We start from the raw sequence: 26,510 nt of genomic DNA, 5'->3' as shown, positions 1-26,510 counted from the left end.
AGAAACTTTGAGGTAATCAAGGTAACTTCATGTTTTGTCAAACCCCAGTCAGGTCCACTAACTTCCAGGCAACAAAACAATGGACGAACTGGTTGCACAATCTTACCTTGACTTCCCGTAACGAATCAAGAAACTTGTCATGGCGGTTGGTAAGCATGTGCAGCTGGTTGCCTGTGTCTCTCTCAGCCTGTTCTTTAGTCTTGGGAATGGCTGTCTGGTCACCTGGTGCCAATTCTATGTCAATTTCCACATCCTACCAGGGAATAAATGGGTAAAAACAAGACAGCAATTGCCTGATATTAAAGATTTGACATTAAATTTTTGTTAGACAAAAGCACTTTATGACATCAATTAAAAGGGAACTTCTTGAAGATGTACAGATTTGTAGAAACCTGAAAAGTTAATAATAAAAAATAATAATAAAAAGAAAGTTGTATTCATCCCTGACATTCACAGTATAAAACCATACATTTAGTGGGAAAATGGAAGCACATAATGAAAATTGTGTAAATTCATCCACATGCCCCACCTCTTCTTTTGTCTCACTGTTTTCCCTCTCACGTGGCTCCTGCTTGACATGCGTTGCCATGGCAAAAGCGGCACGGTCGTGGCTGTCAGCCAGGTTGATGACGTTTGTGATAGAGGGTAGCATGGATCCCTGGCAGCTGGTGCCAATGATGGTGTTTCGTTCACAAACTGCCAGCAACAACTATCAAACAGGTGCAACAAAACACAAACGGCAAGTGAAATGACAGGTAGAAAGGGGGGGGGGGGCGTCATTTTGTTTTTGATGCCAGATAAAAGTCTCCTAAAACAAAAACTCTTTTTGTTTACCTCAATGCACTGTTTAATCCAAAAGTGGCTGCCCATTGCCTCCCAGTTCTGGGAACAGCATATGTAGAGCAGTCTCTCGTAGACGCGCCGTTTCATGGAAGCATCAAACACCTCGAAAAACTTGGCCCTGATTAACGGCTGAGTGCAGCGAAGACCTGACAGGAAGGCTGGCTCCAGCTTGGATGTAATGTCACTTCCTGAAAGGCTCTCGTCCCTGAATGTGTGATGGACAAAACATTGTTTTAATGCTAATTGTTGCCTAAAATCAATCAAGAGGAAAACAAAACCCCCCCAGACTGAACATTTTACTCCTAAGCTGTAATTAGACAGTAACATAGCTGAGAAACATTTAATCACTACTAGAAGCCACTGGATGTTAACAAAGCTCAGATATCAACTGGTTAGTTTATTTGCCCAGTTAAATGTGTACTTAAATGGTAAATTAACTGTACTTATAAAGCACTTTTCTAGTCATCATGACCACCGAAAGCACTTTACACCACATGTCACATTCACACACACACTCATCCAGCACTTTTACATTTTCTATACTAAGCGCTTTGCTGAACCACACACAGTCATACCCCAATAGACACATTATGAGGAAATGTGTCTGGCCCAAGGACACTTCAACATGTATTAAAGGGAAGCCTGGAATCAAACCACTAACTTCTAGATTGGTAGACGACTCTTCCTCCTGACTTACAACATACTTCAGCAAATTTAGAACAATAAAGAGTTCATTTTAAATGGAAAATAAAAATTCACCTCTATAAATGTTGTTTTACTCTCTTTGTTTTTCTTTTTTTCCAACCTTTAAAACTTCAGAAACAAGCTCGCTCAAGTAGATTGGGTTCATTCAAAATTATTTACCCTCCAGGCGGCCAGTGACTAATTTTGCTTACTTTCCTGCTTGTCAAAGAAATGACTTCAAAATCCTGCAATTGTTTTATAAAACACTAAAAGGTTTAGAACCAAAATACATTAAATACGTAGTTTTATGTTCACACATTTTATTCCTTTTCATTTGAATTCTTTTTCTTAAAGCTTGTTGTTAACGCTTCCTGCACCTCGCTGTAATGCTTTTAATGTTCCTATATAAAGCACTTTGAACTGCCCTCTACATTATATGTTCTGGACAGATAAACTTGTCTCACATTACATTTGGAAGTTGTCAGTTGTTATTTTGTACTAGGTCTTTTTTTCATCAACTAATTATCTTCATAAATGTGTGGTTTATATCAAGCAATACGTTTTAAATGCAAATACAAAAAAAAGGCATCTGCTGAATTTTCCCACAATCTAAATGTTTAGTAAACATTTCGATAATTTGACAACTGAAGGTGAAGCATGAAGGATCAAAAAAGATCCAAAGAACAGTGATAAACACCGACAGCTTAGTTCAACCCGTTGCGTCTGGGTAACTATAAACCTTCCAAATTCATTACTTTTACATTACATTACTTCATGCCTTGGAGTAATGACAGTTTAGCTGTTTTAATGAAATATAAGGCACATTTTGCATCTTTGACAGGGAATACTCTAAATCAACATATGGCCAAACAGGCGGTCTCTGCATCCTGCTGTTGCAGAAGCAAAAAGGAGCTTTAGTGAAACAATTCCCAAAACAAAAGTGGAGAATAAAGATGGAATGACAAGGATAGCAAAGACAAGTGTCCTGCAGCTGCATGCTGTCCATGGTTGGGCCATTTGTCCGATGACACTTTGTTTTGGCAAAGCTGTTTCATCTGCCATTATCCTCCCTTGCTGTCCATCATGGCTTTACTGTAGGAATCTTTTGACTAGCAGATGGGGTGGGGGGATACAGGGTACATTGCGCTGATTAAAAGTGCATGAGTGTGAGATGAAAAGACAATGAGAGCCATGTTTGATGGATAGTAGGCAAAGAGAGCATCTCTCCCCTCTGACCTTTGCCTCCAGGATGTTCTGTCATGGGTTGGCTGAGTCCTGATTCTTCTGTAACTCTGTAAAAGACCCCAGGCCCATCCATCTCTAACAGCGACTGCACTGTCTGACCCCATCCTTTTTCCATCTACTGACACCATTAACTCCCCAGCTTCTATGGACCATCAACTAATTCTAAGTTTTTCTGTCGTTAATGATCTAACGTCTTGATTCTTCACTAAAAACCTTTTTTAAAAAAAAGAAAAAAAAGAAAACAGAAAAGAAAAACAGGATGACAGAGTACACCAATTCATATGTTGTTCTCTTCATCTTTGGTTTCCATTGCTACCTGGCCCAGCATCTTATGCTTTCCCCTGCCTCAACCTTCCGACCTTCATCATTTGTGTTAAAATGGATGCAAGGGCAGTCTGCCATCAGTGCTGTGGCCATTTGGCCATGTGATGAATGGTGGTAATTACCTGTAGACATAATTAACGAGGTCCAGGAACTGGGCATTTAACTCAAGTTCATCGGGAAAACGTTTCTCTATGTAGTTCATCATCTTCACTAGCAAGATGGACTTCTCACGCAGGTTTGGCATCTGAGAGGAAACGATGTTGATAAGAGGAGAAACACACAAAACAAAGTGTTTTGATGATTAAAAACACAAGATTTTATTCAGAATATTCTTGTAGCTGCTCTAGTATGTTCTGTACAGCTTCTACAAAAAGATCTCACTCAATTTGCAACTGCATTTATTATCAAAGAAATTAAATAATAATCTCATACACACCATCAGGAGTTTTATTTCTACCTACCTCAGTTGGGTCCAACAAATAATCTCAATGAAAAGACCTTTCCGCTCACCTGGTTGGCTGCCATTGGAGAATTATTCTTCACCCACTCTTCTACTATCTTGACGATGGCACGGAGGATTTTTGGGTCGGGTGACTTCTCAATCAGAGATGCAAGAATGACTTGAATGAAGGTCTTCCTCATCTCTGAGCTCATAACAGACAATCGAGTCTTCACCAAGTCAAGACTCAACATCAGCAGCTCGCTGGTCACTGGGGAAACAGACCGGACAACCGTAGCTGAGACAAAGTCCAAAATAATAACTAAATTGTTCCTAAACACTGAATGTTCAGACTGGTGTGTGAGGCTGCCATCTAAGTTATGGAGCAGGACAATATTTACCAAGTTTTCTTTTTTCTCAAGATCAGATCAGTTTTATCCTGTAAACCTTCTATAGTCAAGCTGTTTCTACCAACATTAGCAATGTGTGTTGTGGTTTACTTGTTTAGTATGAGCAGCAGCAGCCAATAATCAACTCAACAGCTGCAGTAAAACCAGAGTGGATCTACTTGAGTTTAAGCTTATTGATTACTGAAACCTGAGGAATCTTTAGGGGCTAAGGCCTTCCTGGTCTGATAGCCTTTAGTCTGGGTGACAGTAAATGCTCATGGTGGAGGGTTAGTCTGTGTTTCCTGATATGGTCATTAGGAAGCCATTTAAACAACGGATAGTATCTTATAGCTATTACCTCCCCTGCAAGTAACAGCAAGCACTTCTATAAACCCAAAGTCAAGCTTAGGCAGGAAATCATGATACATTTAATCATGATTATAGCACAAGCTCAGCAGCATGATTGTTTTTTTTATTTTTATTGCAATCTCTGCAAAACATACAAAGCACAGTTCTATGTCAAACTACTACCAACCTTTTTAAACCAAAAGCTAAAAAAAGAGGAGTTGCTCGGTAGAGAAAGAATGGGACAATACAGACTGGAAACCAAAGATGAGGAACATTCCCTGTGAAACCAAATTATCTGTAGAGCAGATCACCTCTCACAATAACAGCTATTGACAACACACCTGGGCTTGCTGATATGGAACTTCAGATACAGCCTCTGTATGGAGTCAGGTACCACTGAGATACATGGGATATCTGAGCTCAGAGTGAGGTCACTAAGTGAGAGTTGTTTGTTGTGCCTGACCGTCATCACAGTCAACTCTTTGTTGGATAAGGGCTGGGTACAGACATTAATCTTACTGATAACGTCAGCTGGCCGTCACTGAAGCCCAACAGAACAAATTCAGCTAAAATGGAAGATGATGTCTGACGTACAGTCTGGTGGATTATAATAACAGAAAAATGTAAGTGATCTATTTTGCCCTTAGTATTTAATCTGGGTACATCTATACTTCAGTACTGTGAATAAGCTACTATTTTTTTCCCCATTTGTCCACCACGTTGTTTATGTTTATACGTAACTTGAAGTTAGCATTGATCTTTTCAGCATCTGTAATTTCATTTTCATAAAAAGTCACTAACAACATATTTTAACAGCATTGGAAAATATTCTTAAGATGGCAGGTATTTATTTCATACCAGTGCTGGTTTCAGTGACCCCTGTGTTAGTCTGCTGGGGAGCCAGATGCTCCCGCATCATCTTTTGTAGTGAACGCATGAACACAGAGATGAGGCGGTCAATGTAGCTGGCATTATAGCTGCAAGCTGACTTCAGGATCATCAGTGTCCCTGTAAGACAAATGAAGGGTAAGATTAGAGGATGAAGGGAGAGAAAAAAAAACAGTAAACCAAAATATTAAAAAAAAAAAAAAGAAAAAAAAGAAAAAAAAAACACACAAACATCCCTCTTCAGGAAATCTGATTCCTTAACTTATGTGTTTTTTTATTATATCTTGAAAATCCTAAGATTTTCCCTTGCATTTAGGCATGCATTGTAAAAGAGAGTGGACAGAGAGAAAACATACCAAGTAACAAAGAAACTAAAATAAATAAATTAATAATTAAAAATAAATAAATAAATAAGCTGTTGTTGTCTTAACAGTTCTTATCATCTTAAACGGTTTTATTGCATGTCCTGTTTTGTATCTACTTCTGTCATTTACATTTACAAGAACACATCCAATCTTCTGCTTCAGTCACAAACAGTTAAAAAAAACAAAAAAACAAACAAAAAAAAACACTAGTTCCTCCAAGCTTGTGCTTCCTGTTTCTATAACCAGTGAATACAGCTACACCAAGCTGGTCAGAATGGGTTGGTAAAAAATTCAGCCATATTGTTGACATGTTTTGCAAAACATGAAATTAAATAACAAAAAAATAAAAAACTGTTGACATGTTCGCGAGGCGAAAATGTATATTTCTGTACATGTACATAGAGTTCTACCCTCTTGTAGTAAGTAACAGACTTTCAGCAATGCAACGTGGCAAATGATTTCTTGTGATTATAAAGTGATTTCTTTTGAGAGCTACAAAGGCACAGAGAAGAATGAGTAATGTCTTCTCAGCTACTACTTTCTGAAGGGGGAAATAACTGTGGAAATGTCAACCCCCCTCAGCCAGACAGATACATCATATCAGTGCTCTTTCACTGCAAAAGAAAGATACAAAAACTTTTGTATGATTTTAAAATACTACTGAATATTTCTTAAGAAAACCACAAAAAAATCAAAGAGCTTTGGTAGAACTTTTAGTAAATGCGTTTTCTATAAATGCTCAGTGACATCTGGATGAAAAACAGTAATGTTTGTAAGGGGAGGGTTGCCGAAAGCAGCAATCCTTCCCAAGACAATCTTTCCGAACCTCTGGCCTGTGGCCTCAGTTTAAACAGAGCAGATGTTAGCCTCAGCAGCGGGGCCTGTCGGCTTGCATTTTAACGACCCACTCTCTGGCTTAATTGCTTAAAGTGGCTGAAAGGCCGCTTGGTTTTGCAGGGAGAATGCGGCTCTTTTTTTTTTTTTTTTTTTTTTTTTTTAAATTCTCTTTTTTTGTTAATATATTTTCCATTAATCACAGGGTTTAAAAGCAGCAAATGGGAAAAACAGAAAACAAGCAGGTGGAAACAGATAAAAGAAAACAGTCAGAAGCTGCAGAATAACTGTTCTTACCAAAAAGTTGTGTGGGATTCGTGTTGCTGGTGGCTTTTTCATAGTTTGTAAGTCCCTCATAGATGACTTTGCCCACTGCAGCATACAAACACTCCAGTTCTTCATATTTAGATGCTACGTTTGACGTGCCTGAAAATACATTAAATTGTTTCAGGTGAAGATAAGCCTCCATTTAAGCTTACAGCTTACAATTAAATAGTAACAACAAAAATGGAAACATTATAATGTAATTATCAACAAAGCAATAGTCTAATTTTCTTGGCAAAGCCTTGATGAACACAGCAGGAAGTGACTTTAAATACAGTGCTATCATTTCTATGCTCAGATGTCTATTTGCAGCTTACTTGGCTCAGTGGGGAAGATGCTCATGAGGCGAGAGAGGAGGGAGTGGACAGCCCGCAGGACTTTTGTGTTGCCACAGGTCATGCATGCAGCAATGCCCCGCTGGAGAGGCTTGAAGTGAGCCAGGATGGCTGGGGACTGAAGCACTGTCAACAGGAAGGAGAGGATCTCCAGTCCCGTGCAGATGTTGGAGATGTTAGCTTGAGCTGGCTGTTCCTGAAAATTCAAAAGAAGAGAATAGTGACACCAAAAGGTGAGTTGCATTGAGAAATCTTGTCAAATATGATCCTGTTTTGGTTGATTTTATTTGTTTTTTAAGCAGGTTTATTTGGTTTTGGCTTTTGTTTTTGGTAAATACTATAGATTGAAGTTTTACTCCAGATAACTTGGAAAGAATATTCCCCATACGGTGGCATTGTTAACACATAAAACAAGGTATTGGCATGGCCACTAAATCAAAGATCAATGGCCTAATTTTGTCTAAATTGCAATCAAAGTTTACAATGGCAGGGCTGAGGGGATCATCTTAGACAGGTCCATGCTACTAATCTCATCAAATGAACAAACGGAATCTTGTAATAAGGCTCCTGGTAGATATTAGGGTCATATTGATTTGGCACTTAATTTCAGAATAGGAACTTGTCTCTGGAGCCATGCAGATAGCGCATATACATGCATGTGAATGAGGGAGTCCTTGTGTGCATGTTTTGTATTCCTCCCTTCCACTCCTCACCTGACCTCTTATGCCACTCACTCTGACTCTTAATCACTGCCATGCCAGTACAATGAGATGATAAAAGGTAATCCGATTTAGCGCATTGTTCATTAGTCTGAGTAAGACGGCTGAGCAGGTAGAGCATGCTCCCATGGGGGATGGGCTTGTGCACATCTGCATAAAACCTACAGAAAGGCTTGTTTGTCAGACCATCCCCAAAGGGATCTGGAGGGGTTCTGGATGTGTGTCGGTGTGTGTTAGAGCAGAGAAAAAGGCGTGGCTGATGAAGTGATCCCCAAAAGAGAACAAGAACAAGGGAAGAGCGTGACAATTGCTAGCATGGTGATAACCTTGTTTGAATAGAAACGCCAAATCAGGCCAAAGAAATGAGCAGGAAAGAAGAGGAGGGTTGGATAAAAGGAGAGGGAGAAAACCAGCTGCGATAAGAGCTTGGATAGAAAAGAGGAGATGAGAGGAGGAAGTGGTTGGAGACTGAGGGGGAAAGGCGCAGAGATATGCAGAGAGGCACTGCGGGGCGATACAGAAAGCTAGGAGGAGGAAGTTTGGCTGAAGAAGGGTTTGGGGGATTGAATGAGAAGGCACAGGCCAACCCGGATAGACTCCCGTTATCTCACCACTGTCATTATTTTGTCATTATTGCTGTTGGCGCCTTACTTGGTGTATTACTGATAACAGACAATGGAGTCTGAGGTGTTAGAGCAAACACGAAGACAGAGCTTAAGCGGTAACTTCTCTGGGAAGGCATTAGTTGTCCTTTACTGCTGATTATTACTTGGTGCTGCAACAACAACAGTAAGCATGAAGATTTTGAATTTCATTCAAATTTGTTTGCCTAAAGCATTTTTTATTACTTGTGTGAGCAACCACTAATCATTTGCCACATTCTAACACAAAGAATATTTTTTCTGTCCTAGTAACATGAAAAACCAGTAGTTATCCATGGGAAATTGCAGAAAGAGGGGCAATACCAATCTGTGACCAGCTCTGGCATGAATGTGGCTATACGACACTTAATGGCAGTCTGATAAAATGCACAAAAGCAATCATTCTATAAGATACATGCCATCTTACCACTGTCATTAGAAGCTTGTCAAACCACTGTAGCTTGAGCTCAGCACGAGGCCACATGTCAGGCCTGAGGGCAGTCTTCATCAGGGTAACGCAGCGCCGGGACAGTAACTCACCCGGAGATCCAGGCACGCTGGTGCTGTCATTCACCTAAACAGGATTACAAGCAAAAAGACTGGTAGTACTATCATTATCATGTTGGTTTTTTTCTTATCTTATAACCTAATGGTGTCCTGAAGAAGTAAGAGATCACACAAGGCAAGAGAAGCATTGACTGTTTTTAATACATCACCGCGTCATTAATACAGCTGAACTTGAAAAGTCGCACAGCCTGGAAGCAGTCATTAAATAAAAAGCGTCTGTAACAATCTCGCACAATGACAATCATCTATGCTGTCGGCACATCCTTGACCAAGACACAGAGTCCCTATCATCTCTAGGTGTAGTGTCCTTTGGCTGATGTTAATCCCTTGGGGCCACTGAAAACATTTTTTTTTTCTCTACAGGGATTAATTTAGTATCACAATACACTGTTATCAAGCAGAATACAAAGAGAAGATAATGTTTCTATAGAGTGCGCTGTGAGCAGCCAGTGATCCCCAGTGGTAAAACTGAAAGTTATACTCAGAGATGGTTGGATGAACAGTAAGAATGAAGCAAGGCCCAAAAAAGAAAGTAGGAAATTTCAAGGTGAGTGAAATCTTAGCAGTCTATTTCAGGCTTGTAACCAAGGTCAGGGCTGCCACTAGAGCTAGGGACAGCTGTGTAAAGAGACACAAAGGACTGTGTTTGTTTGTGTGTACTTGTCTGTCTGTCTTAAGCAGTTTTCCTTTATGAATACAGAAAACTCTGCAGAGGACAATTAAGTCCAAGCACTTTCTGCAGCTCATACAAGTACTTATTTTATGGTGGGGATGCATTCTTGTGAGTTGGAAATGCAGGGAACGGGTGAAGGACAACACCAGTCTGGAGCACACAAAAAGGAGGACATCCTGCTAAAATACAGGTTGATGCACCTTAATGACATCTTTTGTTGGCATCAGTGTCACATATTTGTAAACATATCTCCAATAGTGAGAAAAGCGTGGAAAGGTGCATTAAGGTCTGCAGAAAAAGGTATGCAATATCCCACTAGATGTCTGCAACAAATATTCTAGACCAGAGGTCTCCAACTCGGTCCTACGAGGTCCACACACCTGAATCAAATTCAATGGATCTAACAGCCTATCAGGTTCTGCGCAAACAATTAATAATTTGAATCTGCTGTGTTGGAGAAAGGATACATGGAAAAGCTGCTGGACCGAATTGGAGACTTCTGCTCTCTACATTTGTATTCTCTTATAAAGGTTGTACATGTAGTTTGGCAAGTTAATTCACTGTTACATTACTTTGTTATAGGCAGCACCATAGCAATTCACTAGTCAACTGGTTCAGATCAGCTGGCTTTTGACAGGTGAATGGGGGAAATGTGCAGTAGCTTGACAACAGTTGTTTAGCATAAAATAGTTCCTATACTTTTTTACAGTTCTTCTAGACTCCACATCATGCATTAGAAGTGTGCAATGCATGGCTCCTCGTTGTTTAATCCTTACATGTGCTACTCCGCCAGAGGACCTAGAACACTTTATGTCTGCTGTCCATGTGTGAAAAATGTTCTAACAAAGACCAGTTTAAGTTTTAGATCAGCGTGAGGTGAAGACATTTGTACAATGTGAGCCTTATAGTTGATATTTCTTTTTCCCACCTTTTTTTTTAAGGCCTGTTTGATTATTAGGACTATATTTTCGGATAGAGGCAAAAAAATAGGTTTCAAACATTTTCCCTCCTATTTTTCACAGACAGCATCCATCATATCAATATATGTCCTCCCAAAGATACTGATGCAAACATTTAGGGATGTGCATATGATGTTGTGCAGCTGCAGTGGTGATAATTTTACCTGGCAAGCAATCCTGATGAGGAAGTTGACAACTGTATCCGTATGTTGTTTCTCAACAGGCTTGGTGAGCATAGTCTCTGTTCCAGGCATGGACTGGCTGCGTCCAAATACCTAAAAACATAAACATTATAATTAAATTAATTACTGGAAGCTGCCATAAAACAAACACTACACTGATTTCATCTTTTGATAATATTACAGACCAAGTCAGGTCTTTTAAAATTTCTTAAAACATAAACAGGCTGAAAATATGACTTCCTTACAAGTGTCCATGCAACGTGATCAACTTAAACTAAAACTGCTATTGTACATTTCTCCTGAAATCAGGCAGAGTGACATCATTTAGAAGTCATTGTTGACATGAAATCATAAATACAGCTCAACTAAAAAGTCTACAATATGTAAACTAAGATGCAATGCAGACAGAGATTTTTGGGGGTGTTTTTGCATTGCATAACTGCTGATCTTCACTTTTCAAGCCATTCTGCAGTCATTTAGAGATGAAAGTAACACAGGGACACCCAGCAAGAAGTTCATGGGTTAATGGATGCAACCGTCTGGGCAAGAGAGTCTTTCAGTCACAGCTATATTAATTTGGCATCTGTTTAATTGCTGAGTCAGCTCACCGCAGAAGCAGTGCTTGCTGCGGTACGGAACCGCTTGACGTCCTGTCCGGTACCAGCAGCTTCAAGAGACAATCCTCTTTTTACAGCCCCCCCACTTGTTCCTTCACCAGCCACAACTTCAGCCTCGGACTCCGGCTGCCACAGAAAAACAGAAGGATGCAAAGTGAGGAAGAGGAAACATGCCCGAAGGATATATTTCTACAGTTTAAAGAGTGAAGCACGTTATACGGATCAGAATTAAAGCTTTGGCGTGTCCAGACTTTGTGCTGTATATGTAAACATAAAGTCAGATTATTTATATATAATCATGACTATGGAAATGTTTGTCACAAAATTCTTTACTCTGTACAATATTGCATCTTCAGTCCACAGTGAAAAGTAAAAAAAAATGTTGATTTGGTGAAAGGAAATGTGTAAATTAACAAGGAACCGGAGCACACATGCAGGTCTGGGTCATCACATGATTGAATTGCTGACATTAGTGTCCATTTTCAAAAAACTAGCTGTGAGAACAAATGCTAAACTCCGTTGTGTTTCTACAAGAGGAGTTCAGTTCTGGAACAGCTGCAGTAAAGAAATAAAATCATGTCAATCAATCGGAAAATGTAAACAAATGATAAAAGATGAGATAATTAAAAGTTATGAGGCAAATAAGGTTATTTTTTTAAAGCAATGTATATTGAATTCTATGATTTAATGTGTGTATTACAACTGTATACTGTTTAAGTTTCATTGTAATGGAATTTAATGTATTACTGGATTTTTCATGCTGTAAAAATTTTACAGTGTCATTGACAACTGGGTTTTGGACGAGATGAATGCCCAACTTCTTCCAAAACCCTTTTTCAAACTTGAGAAGCTTATCTTATTTGGTTTTTTTTGTTGTAACCAATATTTGTTCTTTTAAAAGTACTTTTTTTTGTTCTAAATAAATAAATAAAATAAAAAATAAATAAATAAAAAATAAGTCAATAAAAACTAAACTTTCACCTGTTGGTCTTTAATCCTCTGTAACTCCCATTTAATGACCACCTCAGCCAGGTCCACAGCCAGTTTCCTTTGCTCAATGGTTACACTGGGCGTGAAGCCCAGGCGCTGCATGGCACTTATCATGTGTTGCACCAGGTGGTGGCGAACAGGGTAGTACACCTAAGGAAAAAAATACATACAATAGAAGTTCAGGTATTTGATATTCTGAGGACAAACTGTAAGACAGGATTGTAATGAGTTTTCTTTTCCCAGAACACCAACAACAAACCCGTTATTGATGCTTATATCAGAGAGTAAATTAAAGGGAAAAGTGCAAGTGAGAGAGTAGAACCATTAAGGACAGAAAGATCAGATTAGCAAGTGCAGAAGTTACATTTTAATTGAAAATGTCACCGTGGTCATTAAATGTTTTAAAATTCTTCTCCCCCCACATAATCACAAAACTCGAGTTTACATTGATGTGCTCAAGTCACATGGAAGATGTGCAGATGCAAGAGTGACACAGACAGCTTTTATAAACAACAATCTTGTCGGTAATAGAAATTATTTCTTTGTGTGGAAACCAAAGAAAAGAAAAAAACTTTTTGTTGAGAAAAGGGAGTACAGACGGGACAATTTGCCACCCCATTAGTCTATTTATCATTAGATAAGAAAAAAGGTACCAACATTATGATGCTTTTTACATTAAGGCTTCACCTTGGGTTGAAAATTTTTATTTATTAGTCATGTATTAAAGTTATTAAAACAGGATCTATCTTACATTTGCTAAATAGACTCCCCCAAGAATCAAACCACAAAATTTAAACAAGCCTCTGCTGCCATTGCATTTATCTGATCATGATAGGCACTGCTCCTGATTTGTTAATATCCTCTAATGTAACTACAAATGATGAATACCTAACTTAATGTTGCTGAGATCTGGTTAACGGCACTGACATGGTGACAACTGCTACATATAAATGTGTAATGCAAAAGTTAATTTATTCACAGCAGGGGGCACTTTTTTCCCCCTCACTCTGTCAGATCTCCACTCAATATGGGACATCAACTGAATTCCTCAATCATACTTAAGACTTTGAGAAAGAGGAGGCAAACTAATACATCATATTCTCACTCGGTCTCAAGGACATGATGGCGCACACTTGGCCCTGAGCATTCACATACTCAAGTGTCACACTCGAGTCACTTAGCTTCTGAAAACTGAACTGAGACTCTGTAACGCACATACAGGCAAACGGAGCCAGAGATGAGTTGTCTATCTGAGGGGTTTTGTCAGTGTCAAAGAATATTAAAGCTTCTCACTCTGAGGGTAATTATAGTCGATAGAGCAGGACTTCGCAGCCCCTTAATGACAGCGTGGCTAAGCCCTGTCCATCACGTGTGCACACAGACAAACACACACACACAATCTCTCTATTACTTTATCAAAGACACACACACAAAGTCTCATCTGTCTGTCATTATCTCCTCCCCAGTGTAATTATGCTGATGTGATTACATTAGATTAGTCATCTGGCCCAGTGAGAGCAGCCTGTCAGAGAGATAGAGAGGGTAACTGAGGGAAATGTCAGTCTTCTGCTAAAACTGTCACACTTCCATTGGAAGGCAGGGAACATCAATTGAAAATGTAAAAGGCTAAAAATGTCTTTCAAGTTTAGAAAAGGAGGGTGAAAATAAAGGCAAATGCTTATTTCCTGCTGACTTGCCCACAGAAGAAATGCTTTTTGACTATTGATCACAAATCTGAAGGGTGTCGGAGAGTACATCTGCATCAACTTAAACAAAAGGCAATAGGTAGAAAATGTTGGCTCCAAAAAAAACCAAAAGGACTGCAGCCTTTCAATGAGGGAAGAAAGAACATAGTCTATGTTGTGGCTGCAGCCAACTTTTTCCACTGGGACTTGTAAAGCAGTTTCATGTAATTAAGGGCACTCGAATATCAGTGAAATTGGCTCCTCCATCTTTCTCCCCCATGTTGCTCTGCAGTGAGTACCTAGAAGCAACAAATTCTTATACACGCACACTACTGTGACCACTGCTCTATTTTCTGGTTTGACACTTGTTTTTTTTTTTTTCTTTTTTACCTTTTGTCATCCTTAGAAAAGCCTCTTCCTTAAATTCTTTAAATGAGCATCGCAAAAATATAATGCAAACCAACCCGAAATGCTTCAACAAATATGTTCTTCTAAAGTCAGAAATGCATGAATCGTGTGTGTTGGACTGCTGTCTGGCCCACCTAGCCAAGATGGATAAACTGAGACTAAAATAAAATGCAAGGGGACAGCCTGACAGGGGGACGTACACCTGCTGACAAGAGTCTGATGTCGTGTGTGCTCTTCTACATCTGCTCACCCGGAAATGCTGCACAATAAGATGCAGTATGTGAACCAGCTGTGGTACAGTGTGTCCTTCCTCCACAATTATTTTGCGAGTCCAGTGGGTCAACATCTGGTGGCCATCCTCCATACGAGCAGGTACAGCAGGGGTCAGGATGGCCATGGCCTGGCGAACGATAGCCCGAGCTTCCATTGTGTGGGCCTTCAGCAAGCTATGGAAGACCTGTACAAAGCAGACATACCAAATCATATTCAGTAACATTACTGTTTGTTCTTCGGTCCATTTTATGACTTTCTCAATGCAGCTTCCCCTCCCAGCTACTGTGTCATATATTCAAAGTAGAAAATCAAAGAACATAGAACACACACTCCTTCAAAACCACAAAATATAATAAATTCCACTACATTTTCAGTTTCTTTATGACTACTTAACCAGGTGTAGATGTGGGTTCTGGCAGCTGTTTCTGTATTTCCAAGTCTTATTTAAAAAAAAAAAAAAAAAAAACAGCAAATTTTACCAAAGGCCAAATTAAGGTCTTCTCAGTTTAATGAACAGATTTCTGCTGTAGCTACCAGCCTATTTATTTGGCGTAGTTTATTAAGTCCTTTCTTCTAGGAAAGCTTGTGATTGGTCAAAAACAGGGAGTTTATGGTGAGATAGCCTTACATTAAAGATAGTACAAATTAAAAGATTAATTAATTCAAGCAGTGACATTATTTATAGCCCTCTCTCTCCTGCTAATGGAGACCTCTAGGACAGAAGATGTAGCTCACTGAAGAAAAAGTTTGGAGCCAAAATGTTCATTGTTCTCATCAGCTTCTCGAACTACAATTTCACACACAGCTTTGTACCTGCAAAAGTAATAATCAGTGATCATTTGGAACTATGTTTTCACAGTGATTAAACCTTTAATTATGTTTATGCAAATCATAGAGGTGTGCAACATACCCAACAATTTTTCTGAGAAAAAGACCATTTTATTTTCAGAACCAATGGTGCACAAAATAGCTTGCCTCATTTCACCAACCACTGTTTGCAAGTGTCCCGTTTTCTGTTGTCATTTCATTTGGTGTCATTTAATTTCAATTAAACTCTGATTTTTTGTTTTACTCGTTTTGTCTGATTTGGCATATTCATTCAGTCTGAACCTAATTGTTTGGTTTTAATAACATATCTTTAAATGTAAATCTCTCATCTTTCATTTTGAGTTCCATGATGTGTAACTCTCACGCTCTACTGAACTTGTTTCCTCCCTTTTCTGATCTCCTCACCTGCAGGACAATCTTCTTGTGAATGGCGAATTTTGCAATTATGTGGGCCAGAAGTAAGTGGCCGCTGTATTTACAGGCAGGGTCGACGCAGGCTTTAGGTAAAAGGCATGGCCATGCGAAGGTCATGAGGCGCCGCAATTTGCTGTTGCGGGACTTGTTGTTGTCATGGATATGGTGTGGCGCATGCTCAACCAAAAGGGTGGAGAACTGCAGAAGGCAGATCCGTAGCGAGTCCAGCAGGTCTGCCTGCTTCTCCGGGTCCAGAACCTTAGAGAGAGGAGAAAAGGACAAGCATTAAAAACCGGTAGTAGAAGGAGCAAAAGCAGATCTTTTGGGAGTTTTTGATCACCAAAAACAAAAACAGCTTTTAGTTGGTGGGAAAACAGATAAAAATATGTTCTTTAGTCAAAGAAAAATACCCAAAACTTGACAATAAAATATTTTATACAAACAAATTGTTGCCTATCTGAAAAGCCAAAGTTCCCAAGATGTATTTTATATATATACACATATATATATATATATATATACACACATATATACATATATATACACATCTCATTAAAACCCTCTGACATCACCCTAATGAAATCCAGTCATATTCTGAATTCTCTGGAGAGTAGGGACAGAAGAGAGGACAGCATACAGTGAGAGGCAGAGATGGAAGTAAGGGAGGAAATGAGTTTTAACCAGACCATAGAGGAGCCATTAGCAACCATTAGGACTGGTGTTAGTCAGTGATGAGACCTGCTACAGCACAAACAAACATGCTGACCTTTAGCACAGTCACACAGTGACATTTACACCAGAAATTATAGTCTGGCCTGATGGATGAACTGTAATGATAGAACGACCAATGGGATGTGGCGTGAGGAAGAGAGACAAACAAAGACAGATAAAGGACAAAGTAAAGAAGGAGAAAAAGATAACATGACAACAATTACATGATTGCATATTATGTGCAGGACATGAGAGAAGAAGGACCCGTCTAAGTGGGATGTAATTGTTGATGACTGGGTCTAGAATATGAAATGATCATGAGAAGAAAGGCAGCAGGCAATGACAGAAAGACACAAAATCATCATGTAATTGAAAAGGAAGAGAGAATAAGCTCTCTGAGAGTAAAGAAGATGCTTAGAACAAAGGCAGAATGCCTGGATATGCGAGTACATGTGTGCATATGTACCTTTGTGATGAAGACACTGGTAATGCTCTCAGGATTGTCTCCTTCAGGATTGGGTGGTCCAAGCAGCTGCTCGCCTTCTCCTTTCTCAAAGCTGTACAAGAAGGCAGGGTTCAAGATGTGCTGCAGTACCTGGGAGACAAGGAGGAAAAAAGGTTTCACTGATAAGAAACCAACCCTGGTTTAGTTATTTTCCACTGTTCAAAGAGGGATTTACAATCCTGATTCTTCTTAACCAATATTATAATGGATGACTTCCCAGATAGCAAACCATCGACAAAAGATAATCTCATTAGTGGAAAGACTGGTTTGGTCTTACAAAAGCTACAAAAAGAAAGATCTGAACATCCCCTGCTCTGCATGGCACATCAGTGAAAGTATTTTAAATTCTTATATAAGGATACTATAATAAATAATCTTTATCTGTAAGCATTTCTGGCAAAATACACACTATCATAGAAAAAACACATATGTTGAACTCTGCAAGGACTGCAAACGAAGCCCTGATTAGCTTATAAAATGGAGAATAACCCGACCACAACACAGCTAACGACTGCATTTATTAAAGAAGCTGCTATCTATTAATGAACACCCTCATTCAATCCATCAACAAGGCGCTGCATTGTTCAGTGGAAAATGAGCTCTAGTTGCATATGCTCAAAGTTCTCTATTAGCACATCATACACACACACACACACACACACACACACACACGCACGCACGCACGCACGCACGCACGCACGCACGCACACACCGAGCAAAAGAAAAAACATAAATGATGGACTCAGACACACTTCCAAAATGAAGACACAAATAAAAGCAATAAGCGCTACTCTTCTGTTTGCTACTATTCCCATAAATTCTCCGCCATCAGTCACTGAAAGATAATGATGTATAATTCAAATGCCATTAATGACGGCTCTGACAGCAACTCATCTGTGAGTTATCTCATCTGTGCTGCTGAGATCTGCTTCTGCTGGTTCCCATTCATAAATTTCAACAAAATTTTAAATTTGAGAAAATGCATCTTATTCCTGTGAAATTCACACAAAAAAGATACATGGCTGTAAGTGTATAGAAAGCACATCAGGTTGGTATGGAAATTACTATTAGCAACAAAACTCTAAATGCTAACTACAAGTTAAAAAGTTACTATTATAGTCACAACAATGTTCATTGTACATTTTTGTATCTTTAGCTCCTGCTACTGGCTTTTCCTGAAATATTGTTACAGTTAACCCCATAGTCAGAGTAAAAATTATTTTTCAGCAAATACATTTAAAGCACACAATCAAAAACATACATTTGTTGTTTCAACTTTACAATGCAGGTTGATTTTCATCTGTACTGAGGAAAGATCAGTTCATTGTTTTGTCATGAAGGAACCAGAAGGAGAAACCATACTGAAATGGGCTGTGACGATACGCTTTTGTCCCGATTCAATTTGCTCCGATTTTTTGGGTGCCGATTTGATTTAAATTGTGATTCTCGCGATTCCTCGATAATGCTGATTTTTGTAGATTTTTAAAAAAAAAAAAAAATGTACAAAAGGTTTTTTGTGAGTCATTTTTCTTGATTTTAATGAAGAAAAAAAACAACACAGTAGCCAGACTATCACTCTGCTGCTATAATGCCCAAGTAAAAAAAAAAAAAAAAAAAAAAAAAAATTTCATCATGGATCATCTTTATTTATTTGAGAGAGAGAAAAAAAACATTTTTTTTTTAACAAAAGAAATTTTTTTTTTAAATCGTGAAGCGAAAAAAATCAAATATTTAATTTCCAATATGATTTCCTGACTGAAGACTGAACCTGTTGGAAGTGTGATCAGGATTTGTCAAAAATGGTTTGTTTACATACTCAAGAGAAAAAAAGTCCAGCCTGACACAGATGACTCATTTCTGCCATTTCTTTCCTTCCTTCTTCTCACATACACTTCTCTGTGCTCACCAAAGTGAAATGTCCTCCAAGACCTTTGTGATGGTAAATAAAAAGCTGGTTTTCTATCCATCTTCCCAGCAAACCTCAAATGTGCCTACACACAAGCACACACACTTTCCTGTGATATTATGCTTCCAGAGAATGCTTCCGGGAAAATGATACAGGCAATTAATGTCAATGGAGGCAACACCCACACTCATTCTCATGTGTATGACTCATACACCAATCAACACAAACACATCCTCACAAAAACACATATTCTGTCTATTAATCTGTGTCACAGCTAACATCTGCTGCACACCAGCAGAGGATAACTAAGGGGAACGAAAAACAAGAGGGACAAAGTTCTGATAGGGGGGGGTGGGCACACTAAACTAATACTTATTTCAGGATTTTGTTCATGAAATATACACTGAAATGAGTTGGCTATACTCTCATTTGTCTTTATATCTGCAGTCCATATGTCACTGAAAGCAAGACAAACTAAATAAACAAGCAAAAAAGATTTGTGGAAGGAGCAGAGTGGAAAAACACAGCAATATGTCCTTGGATTTGGGAGGTCTGGGTGAATGTGTCAGCTTTTTGTGTGTGCGGTCAAGTGTTTTCACCACGCAGCCATTTGGCAGTGTGCCATTGTGTGTCAGGCCAGGCCTTCCCCACTGACCCGTTTTGTGCTTAACAGCACTGCTGTTGCTCTTCTGAGCCAGGTTATGCGGCTGTTACAGCTGTGCAAAATGCGTGCGCGAGTACCCCCCTGTCTGTGTTTGCCTGTGTGCGGGAGACTGAGCTTAATTAAAAAGCAACCCCATTGACTGCAATTCTTGCAGCAGCAGGTCAGCTAGAGAGGACAGAGGCAGTCATCTGTGAGCCTTTGAGGATCCGAACAGACAAAACGACCTTCCAGACTCCATCACAGTTGTTCTGGTGCAAAACACGCCAACCATAAATGTCACATAGATCAGGTCCCTGAATGCAGCATTCCCACAATAGGGGGGAGAAAAGTAAGTAAGGTGAGGAAAGGCTGAAAAGAACAATCCAGTGTGAGGTTGAACAAGTTTATGGATGATCTACTTTTTATAAGGCTGCAAAAACAGCAGAGTATCCACAGCAGCACTGTCATTTTGGTTTTGCTTTAATTTGTTTGAAATTAAAATATTCATCTAAGTATTGTCTTATTTTAAGGGGCTTTACAAGACGTAAATGCACAGCAGTGCATGGTGCTAGTTTGAAACAGCTCACCCTGGCAAGATGCTTTCTTGGCTTGACACATCCTTTCAAATTTACTAAACATTAGGGCTCTGTCGATATGCTTTCGTCCTGATTCGATTCCCATTTTTTGGGTGCTGATTCGATTTAAATGCAGTTCTCACAATTCTTCTATATTGCTGATTTTTTTTTTAGTAATTTTTTATTTTTATTATAACAAAATATGTACAAAATTTATTTTACTAGTCATTTTTCTTGATTTAAAAAATCAACACAGCAGCCAGACCATCATTCTGCTTATAAAATGCCCAAGAAGACAAGTAAAATTATTAATAAAAACAATTTTAAAAAAATGACAAAAAAATTTTTTTTGTTTGATTTTTTTTCTTTTTTTTTTTTTTACAAAAAATTAGATTATAAATTGTCATGCAAAAAAATCCCTAAATTTGTTTTTTTTGTTTTGTTTTTTTTTTTTAATCGATTTCCCACCCCTACTAAACATTATTTCTTTACAAAAAACCTCTCTTGTACCAAGGTTTAACTTGGTTCTGGTATATACAAAAAAACCCTGAAAGTTTCACAAAAAACAGTGGATCTCAGAGAAAAAAAGGTTTTGTCATATGATTTGATAAACCAAAGAACTGTTATATGAAATAAAACAGACCAAGCTCACCTGTGGAAAGGCTGTGGATACAACCATCATATTGGAAAGTTTTGGAATCATGGTTGTGGACTTAGCTTGTGTGTCTGTGTGGTAATTTTCTTGTCATTCGTGGCTTTCTACCTAATCTACTCGCAGTTGATGCAGTAACTGATAATCATTTGTGCAGCACTCAAGCAATTTCCTCTGATACAAGGTCGCATCTCACTTCCCGCTTTTATCTGCCGATTCCTTCTGAATTGTTACATTTTCTGTTCTGCTCATGATACACGTAACATTCGCACAGCCTGCCAAGCCATAACCTTACGAGCGTACTTCATAATATTTTATATAAGCATTCTGTATAATACTTTGAACAAAGGCTCCTCACTTGCAAATTGCAGTCTTGTTGCAAAACCCTGGTTGTGGCAGGACACAGGATTATACAGAAAGAGGTCCTGACATGGATGCATATTTAAGTGCCTAATTATCCACTAATGTCACATGCATTAACATCTGCATTACAACATACTAACACTGCACTGAACAACAAGAGTTGTTGCTCAGTAAGTGAAATCAGAAAATTGTTCTTGCTTACAGTCTCGCCCGCATGCAGCTGGTGAACGTTTTCTTTATATAAACTTTAAATGTCATGATTACATCTGTAGACATGCCTTTAATATTTTCAAAACAATAGTTGGCTTTTGCAAAACATACTGGGAAAATGTAAGTTTCTACAGCATTTAGTCAAACTTTCCTGCTTAGACTGGCACCATGGGTAACATACCTTTGCTTTAAGCTCATCATTGAAGTGGGGGTCATTGAACTCAACAAAGCGGAAGAACAGGGCACGCTTCTGGGCAATGGAGTAATTCCTTGGAATATCTTCTTCCATGTACTCTTTCAAAAAGGTCATGTTGCAAAGGAAGCGACCCGTGAAAGCACGTAGAAGCTGGAACAGCAGCTCGATCTCAGAGTAGTTGCGCCTGTTGAAAACACACGTTGTGTCACAAGGTGTTTAAATGCACAGTGAAAACTATATCCATATCAATTATCATAAAAAAATAGTCAAAATAATTCTTAGATGCGCACAAATGTTACTTTGGTAATAAGTTCTGTACTTGTTTCTGCTCATCAATAGGGAGCGTTGACTTAACACATACTCAAATTACTGGCTGGAGTGTCGCAGGGTTAATTGCAAGGTCTGCAGTAAACATCTGCTGAGTGCTTAGTGTATCCAGTGTGTTCTCAGTGCTCAGTGCAGAGAAAGGTTGGCTGGAAAGGTTATTTATGATTGGAAAGTTATTAAAGTAAAGATAAAAATGATACCAACTTTAAACAATGTTTTATGACCATATGGGGCCAAGGCCAGAGTTTCTTATTAGGCCCCGTACAACATTTTTAATGTCTAATGTCAACTTTAGACTTTAAGAAGACGTAATGATTTGATCAGATCAACATACTTGCAGTAACTCAGCAAACAGTAGGCCAGCAGTTTGGGCTCCTTCCAGTTGGTGGCAGCCATGTTGTCTTTGCGATGTCTTTCCTGAAAAGCCTCACTGACCCAAACTCGTCGAAGCTGGCTGACCAGGGAGTGCTGCCCTGCTAGCCAACCCTCATCATTCTTCACTATGATGCTAATAATCTAAACAGATAAAGTTAAAAAAAAATAAATAAATAAATTTAAAAAAAAATAAATAAATAAATAAAAAAGAGTTGAGATAATCAATCAAATTTCAGAGCATTTTTTAACATTTTGAATGACAGTAAGTTTTTATGTTTTTGTCATACTTCCAACTACAAAGACATTCTTATATATAGAAGCTTCGGTGTTCTATAATTGTAATACACTTGTGCATACTTTGATGGCTTGAAACTGCAGGTCCAGTCTGGCTGTGGTGGTGGAAGGAGATCCAGGTCGAACTGTTGCTGCAGTGCCAGCAGGAACAAGCAGGGGGACAAAGCGATTGGGATTTGAGGCCAGTACATCTCGGAGTGGCTTGGCATCTTTGTGCTTTAGAAAACTCTGTGTGGAACATATACAGAAACTGTAATTATCCCGCAAAATACTTGCATAATAAAACTAGAGAGAAGTACTTTTATTGAATTAAGCATAAGCTCTACACGACACATTTAAATGAGTAATTGGGGAATTAATAGGTGTGATCCATCTCAATTTAGCTTCAATACAATGACTGAGCCTCAGAACGATGAATACATCCATGATGATAGACCATTACAGTGGCAGACAGAAAACAAAATGCTTTTTAATGGCAAATTCATCAACAAAAACACTAAAAGAGACGACTATTTAGAGTTGTTATTGTCCGACCATGAACATTCGGCTCCATTGGGGGTCGTTGAGTGTGGCCTCCATCATGAACAGCTCCACCGTTTGAGATGGGTGACGTGTCAGGAACTTGATCAAAGGCTCTCTGAATGGACTGCCAGCCTGGTTCCCGGCAAATTGAGTGAGGAAGGAGAAAGAAAAGTTATAAAAGAAACAACCAGATAAATAAAACGTGATAACAGCTGTAACAGTGTTTAAAATAAAACAGTGTATTTTTATCATCAAGCCACTGGCTTGTCTCTTCTAGTGTGAGAGTTAATTAATGCCAACTTCTTTATTTATGCCCCATTCACCTTAATACACACAACTTAAAAAAGCCAAACTAACACAAACTCTGGGTCACCAGAACAGCTTATTCCTGTCATTCCTGAAGCATGACATTAAAACCTAACAGCCTTTCATTGCTCTTAGGTTGTTGCACTTCTGTGGTCTTTTCTTATCCTAAAAGAAACCGCCTTGAATGTAAAACCACCAATAAAAATCCATCTTAAGGTGAAGTGGAGGTCCTACCTCAATGAGCATTGCTCTTTCTGTCTTCATGACCACCTCCAGAAGAGGTTTGACAAGAGTCTGGGGTGCAGCCGGGATCAGGTGGAAAAGGTTAATGATGGCAGAACATATCTTCATCTCCTGTGGAAAAGAAAAGAAAAATCAAAGGAAACACAACAAGGGACACAAAGGAATGGATGAAACTCTTGGTCAGGTGTGACAAAAATGTAAATATTAAAGTTTTGATGAAAAGCCACTGCGGAAACGCAAGGATGTAAATTTGATCCTAATAGGGTTGGTAAATACTTGCTATCAATGTTCTGCATGGTCTTGCTGCAGCACAATGCACCAAAACACTCAGGTCAACGTAAGGAGAAATACACAGGACTTGGACTGTCACATTCTTTTTTTTTTTTTTTTTTTTTTCTCCATAAACAATAGTTTACTAATTTGTTACCCATTGTTAGAGCACAAGTTTGTCACAAATCCCAGGAGGTGCTCTTAAAATCTATTCACCATTGACTTTACCTCTGACCTCATGTTCACGCTCTTGTTTGCAGGAACGCCTCATTTCCACACAAGCCTCCAGACGCGATACCACGCGAACTTGTGTCAAATGTATATTAGGAAAACATGGCAGCCATGATATTCATGGACACTAATAGCAAGTATATCCCAGCCCACGACCACAGCGCAAAGCACCGTGCTCACATGAGCTATAGGCTTTAATTCTAACATGGTACAAACAAATATAGGACAATGTACATGGTCATTGTTATAAACTTTGTGTTATCAATATTTTGGGTGTGCAGAAGTCAAAAGAAAAAGCTGGAGAATTAGACAATACTTAACAGCCAAAGTGTCAGAAGAGAGTTAGCCTGAAGTTACAATAACATTCTTGAAAAAGACCACAGACACATGGACACAGAAATACATGGCAAGTCCACCAATACCACAACAAAGGTTTAATTCACCAGCACAACATTGGTTCAAAGTTTAAATCACTGACAGAAAGTCACTAACAAGAGGGCGCAACACCAGGTCACATCTCACCTCAACACCCTCCAACGCAGGCTGTACCAGAACGGGAGACAATGATCAGAGTCAGCAGTACAGTATGTGTGTGTGTGTGTGTATGAAGTGTGAGCAGATAAGACAGGGTGACCAAAGACAAACAGACAGAAATGACCTCCAAGTGACCATACAGACAACTTTTCTAAGCACTGTGTGAATAAGAAGGCAGAATTCATATTGGAAAGTTAGCAGAACCACTTGTCTGACTGGAGTTAAGACAAGACTACAAAACGTGACTGTGGGTAAACCTTTATGCTCAAATTAAAATAACTTCCTTTTCTTCCAGCCAAAACTCCTTTGTCTTCCTATTGATACCACCCCTCCGTGTTCCTCTCATTATTGTCACAACACCTTGATGTCAACGTACACAATCCTCACCTCCACCCTGCACCAGTCCTTCGTCCCTAGTTTTGTCTTCATCAGGATAAGCTAATTGACTCCCTGACCCTGCCTTTACTGTCACTGCCAGCCTTCCTGTCAACGGGCACAAAGACCACAAATCGAAGGGCAGGAAAGACAAAAGGCCAATTTGCATCTAATTAAACACACAATTTTGAGATGAGTCAGGATGAACCCTCATAAAGAGACAGGAGCAAAGAAATTGCCAATGAGGGAGCGGCAGCTGTATTTTCCTCTCTCTGTCACCTTTTCTTTGCCATTACAAGGTTATCTGTCGGAGAGATAATGAGGAGGCGCAGTGCTGGACCCACCACTGCCTGTCTGGCGCCTAATTAATCATTGATTGAAATATGGGCACTCACAACTCATGTGGGAGGAGGCCACACAAAGAGGGTGTATATATCCAAGTCTAGCTTTCTAAGTATAAGGAGCAGTTTCTCTCATTTTTCATTGAGTCTTATTTGGTTTGGTTATGGCAGATCAGCTGAACAAAAGCTGCATCAGCAGACAGGCTGACTGATGGGTACCAGCTAGCCATGAATGTCTGCGCAATAATGAGAAAACGTAAGACTGAATAAATACAAAACAGAAGACATGGGACACGTTATGTAGATGTGAGTGATAAAACGTTTGAATTTGCATTAAATTAAACCAGTGTTGGGACCAAATGAACAAATGTGTTTACTTACGCTGCCATCACTGCGCTGGCCTCCTTTGTGCGTTATCACAACAACCTCCATCCATTTCCGCAAGTGTTGCTGATGGAAGACAGACAGAAAAGTAACATTGACATTATCTCAATGCGTGTTTTTCGCATGTCTTTTTAGTTCACAAGACAGAGCAGTAAACTGATGGGGAACAATATTTTCCCAAAGACATTCAAGTAATACATTTAAAAAAATTTCACCCTGTGATCCAAAACCTAGTCACAAAACTTTGCTTGATTGGGAATCATTATTAGCATGGGAGGCGCTACCACTAAACAGTCGGTAAATGGCAAGCCATGCTGGTACTGTGATTAATAAGTGCTGTAAAAAAGAAAAAGTTGGTGCAAACAGTAAGTTTGCAAGTTTCTCACCATCATCTGATCACAGAATTTGTCGTTGAAGGAGTTGGGGAAAAGACGCGTGACGGATGTCAGACGGTTCACAACGTTGAGTGTCAGGCTGCGGTAGTCGCCGAGCATCATCAGCAATGGCCGCATGTGAGTGTGGATCTGGTCCACCTCAATAGTAGCTCCCTCTAGGAACTGCAAGAAAGCACAT

General features: G+C 39.2%; 1 protein-coding gene across 1 annotated transcript in view; it reads right to left on the bottom strand.

Annotated features, from left to right (window-relative positions):
• trrap (transformation/transcription domain-associated protein) overlaps nucleotides 1–26,510 on the bottom strand; it is a 76,529-nt gene that overhangs the window by 32,040 nt on the left and 17,979 nt on the right. The window contains 22 exon segments of the mRNA XM_079260488.1: nucleotides 107–253; nucleotides 530–709; nucleotides 835–1,048; nucleotides 3,219–3,340; nucleotides 3,607–3,806; nucleotides 5,131–5,280; nucleotides 6,657–6,785; nucleotides 7,001–7,214; nucleotides 8,806–8,952; nucleotides 10,742–10,852; nucleotides 11,368–11,502; nucleotides 12,358–12,516; nucleotides 14,710–14,916; nucleotides 15,966–16,232; nucleotides 17,152–17,280; nucleotides 21,721–21,919; nucleotides 22,397–22,578; nucleotides 22,795–22,959; nucleotides 23,266–23,385; nucleotides 23,794–23,913; nucleotides 25,935–26,003; nucleotides 26,324–26,494. Coding sequence (XP_079116614.1) covers nucleotides 107–253; nucleotides 530–709; nucleotides 835–1,048; nucleotides 3,219–3,340; nucleotides 3,607–3,806; nucleotides 5,131–5,280; nucleotides 6,657–6,785; nucleotides 7,001–7,214; nucleotides 8,806–8,952; nucleotides 10,742–10,852; nucleotides 11,368–11,502; nucleotides 12,358–12,516; nucleotides 14,710–14,916; nucleotides 15,966–16,232; nucleotides 17,152–17,280; nucleotides 21,721–21,919; nucleotides 22,397–22,578; nucleotides 22,795–22,959; nucleotides 23,266–23,385; nucleotides 23,794–23,913; nucleotides 25,935–26,003; nucleotides 26,324–26,494 — 3,537 coding nt within the window.

This window comes from Telmatherina bonti (assembly GCF_933228915.1).
Source record: "Telmatherina bonti genome assembly, chromosome: 21".
Classification (NCBI taxonomy): domain Eukaryota; kingdom Metazoa; phylum Chordata; class Actinopteri; order Atheriniformes; family Telmatherinidae; genus Telmatherina; species Telmatherina bonti.
Note: the sequence above shows the minus strand (reverse complement) of the source record. Positions and strands in the feature narration are given on the sequence as shown.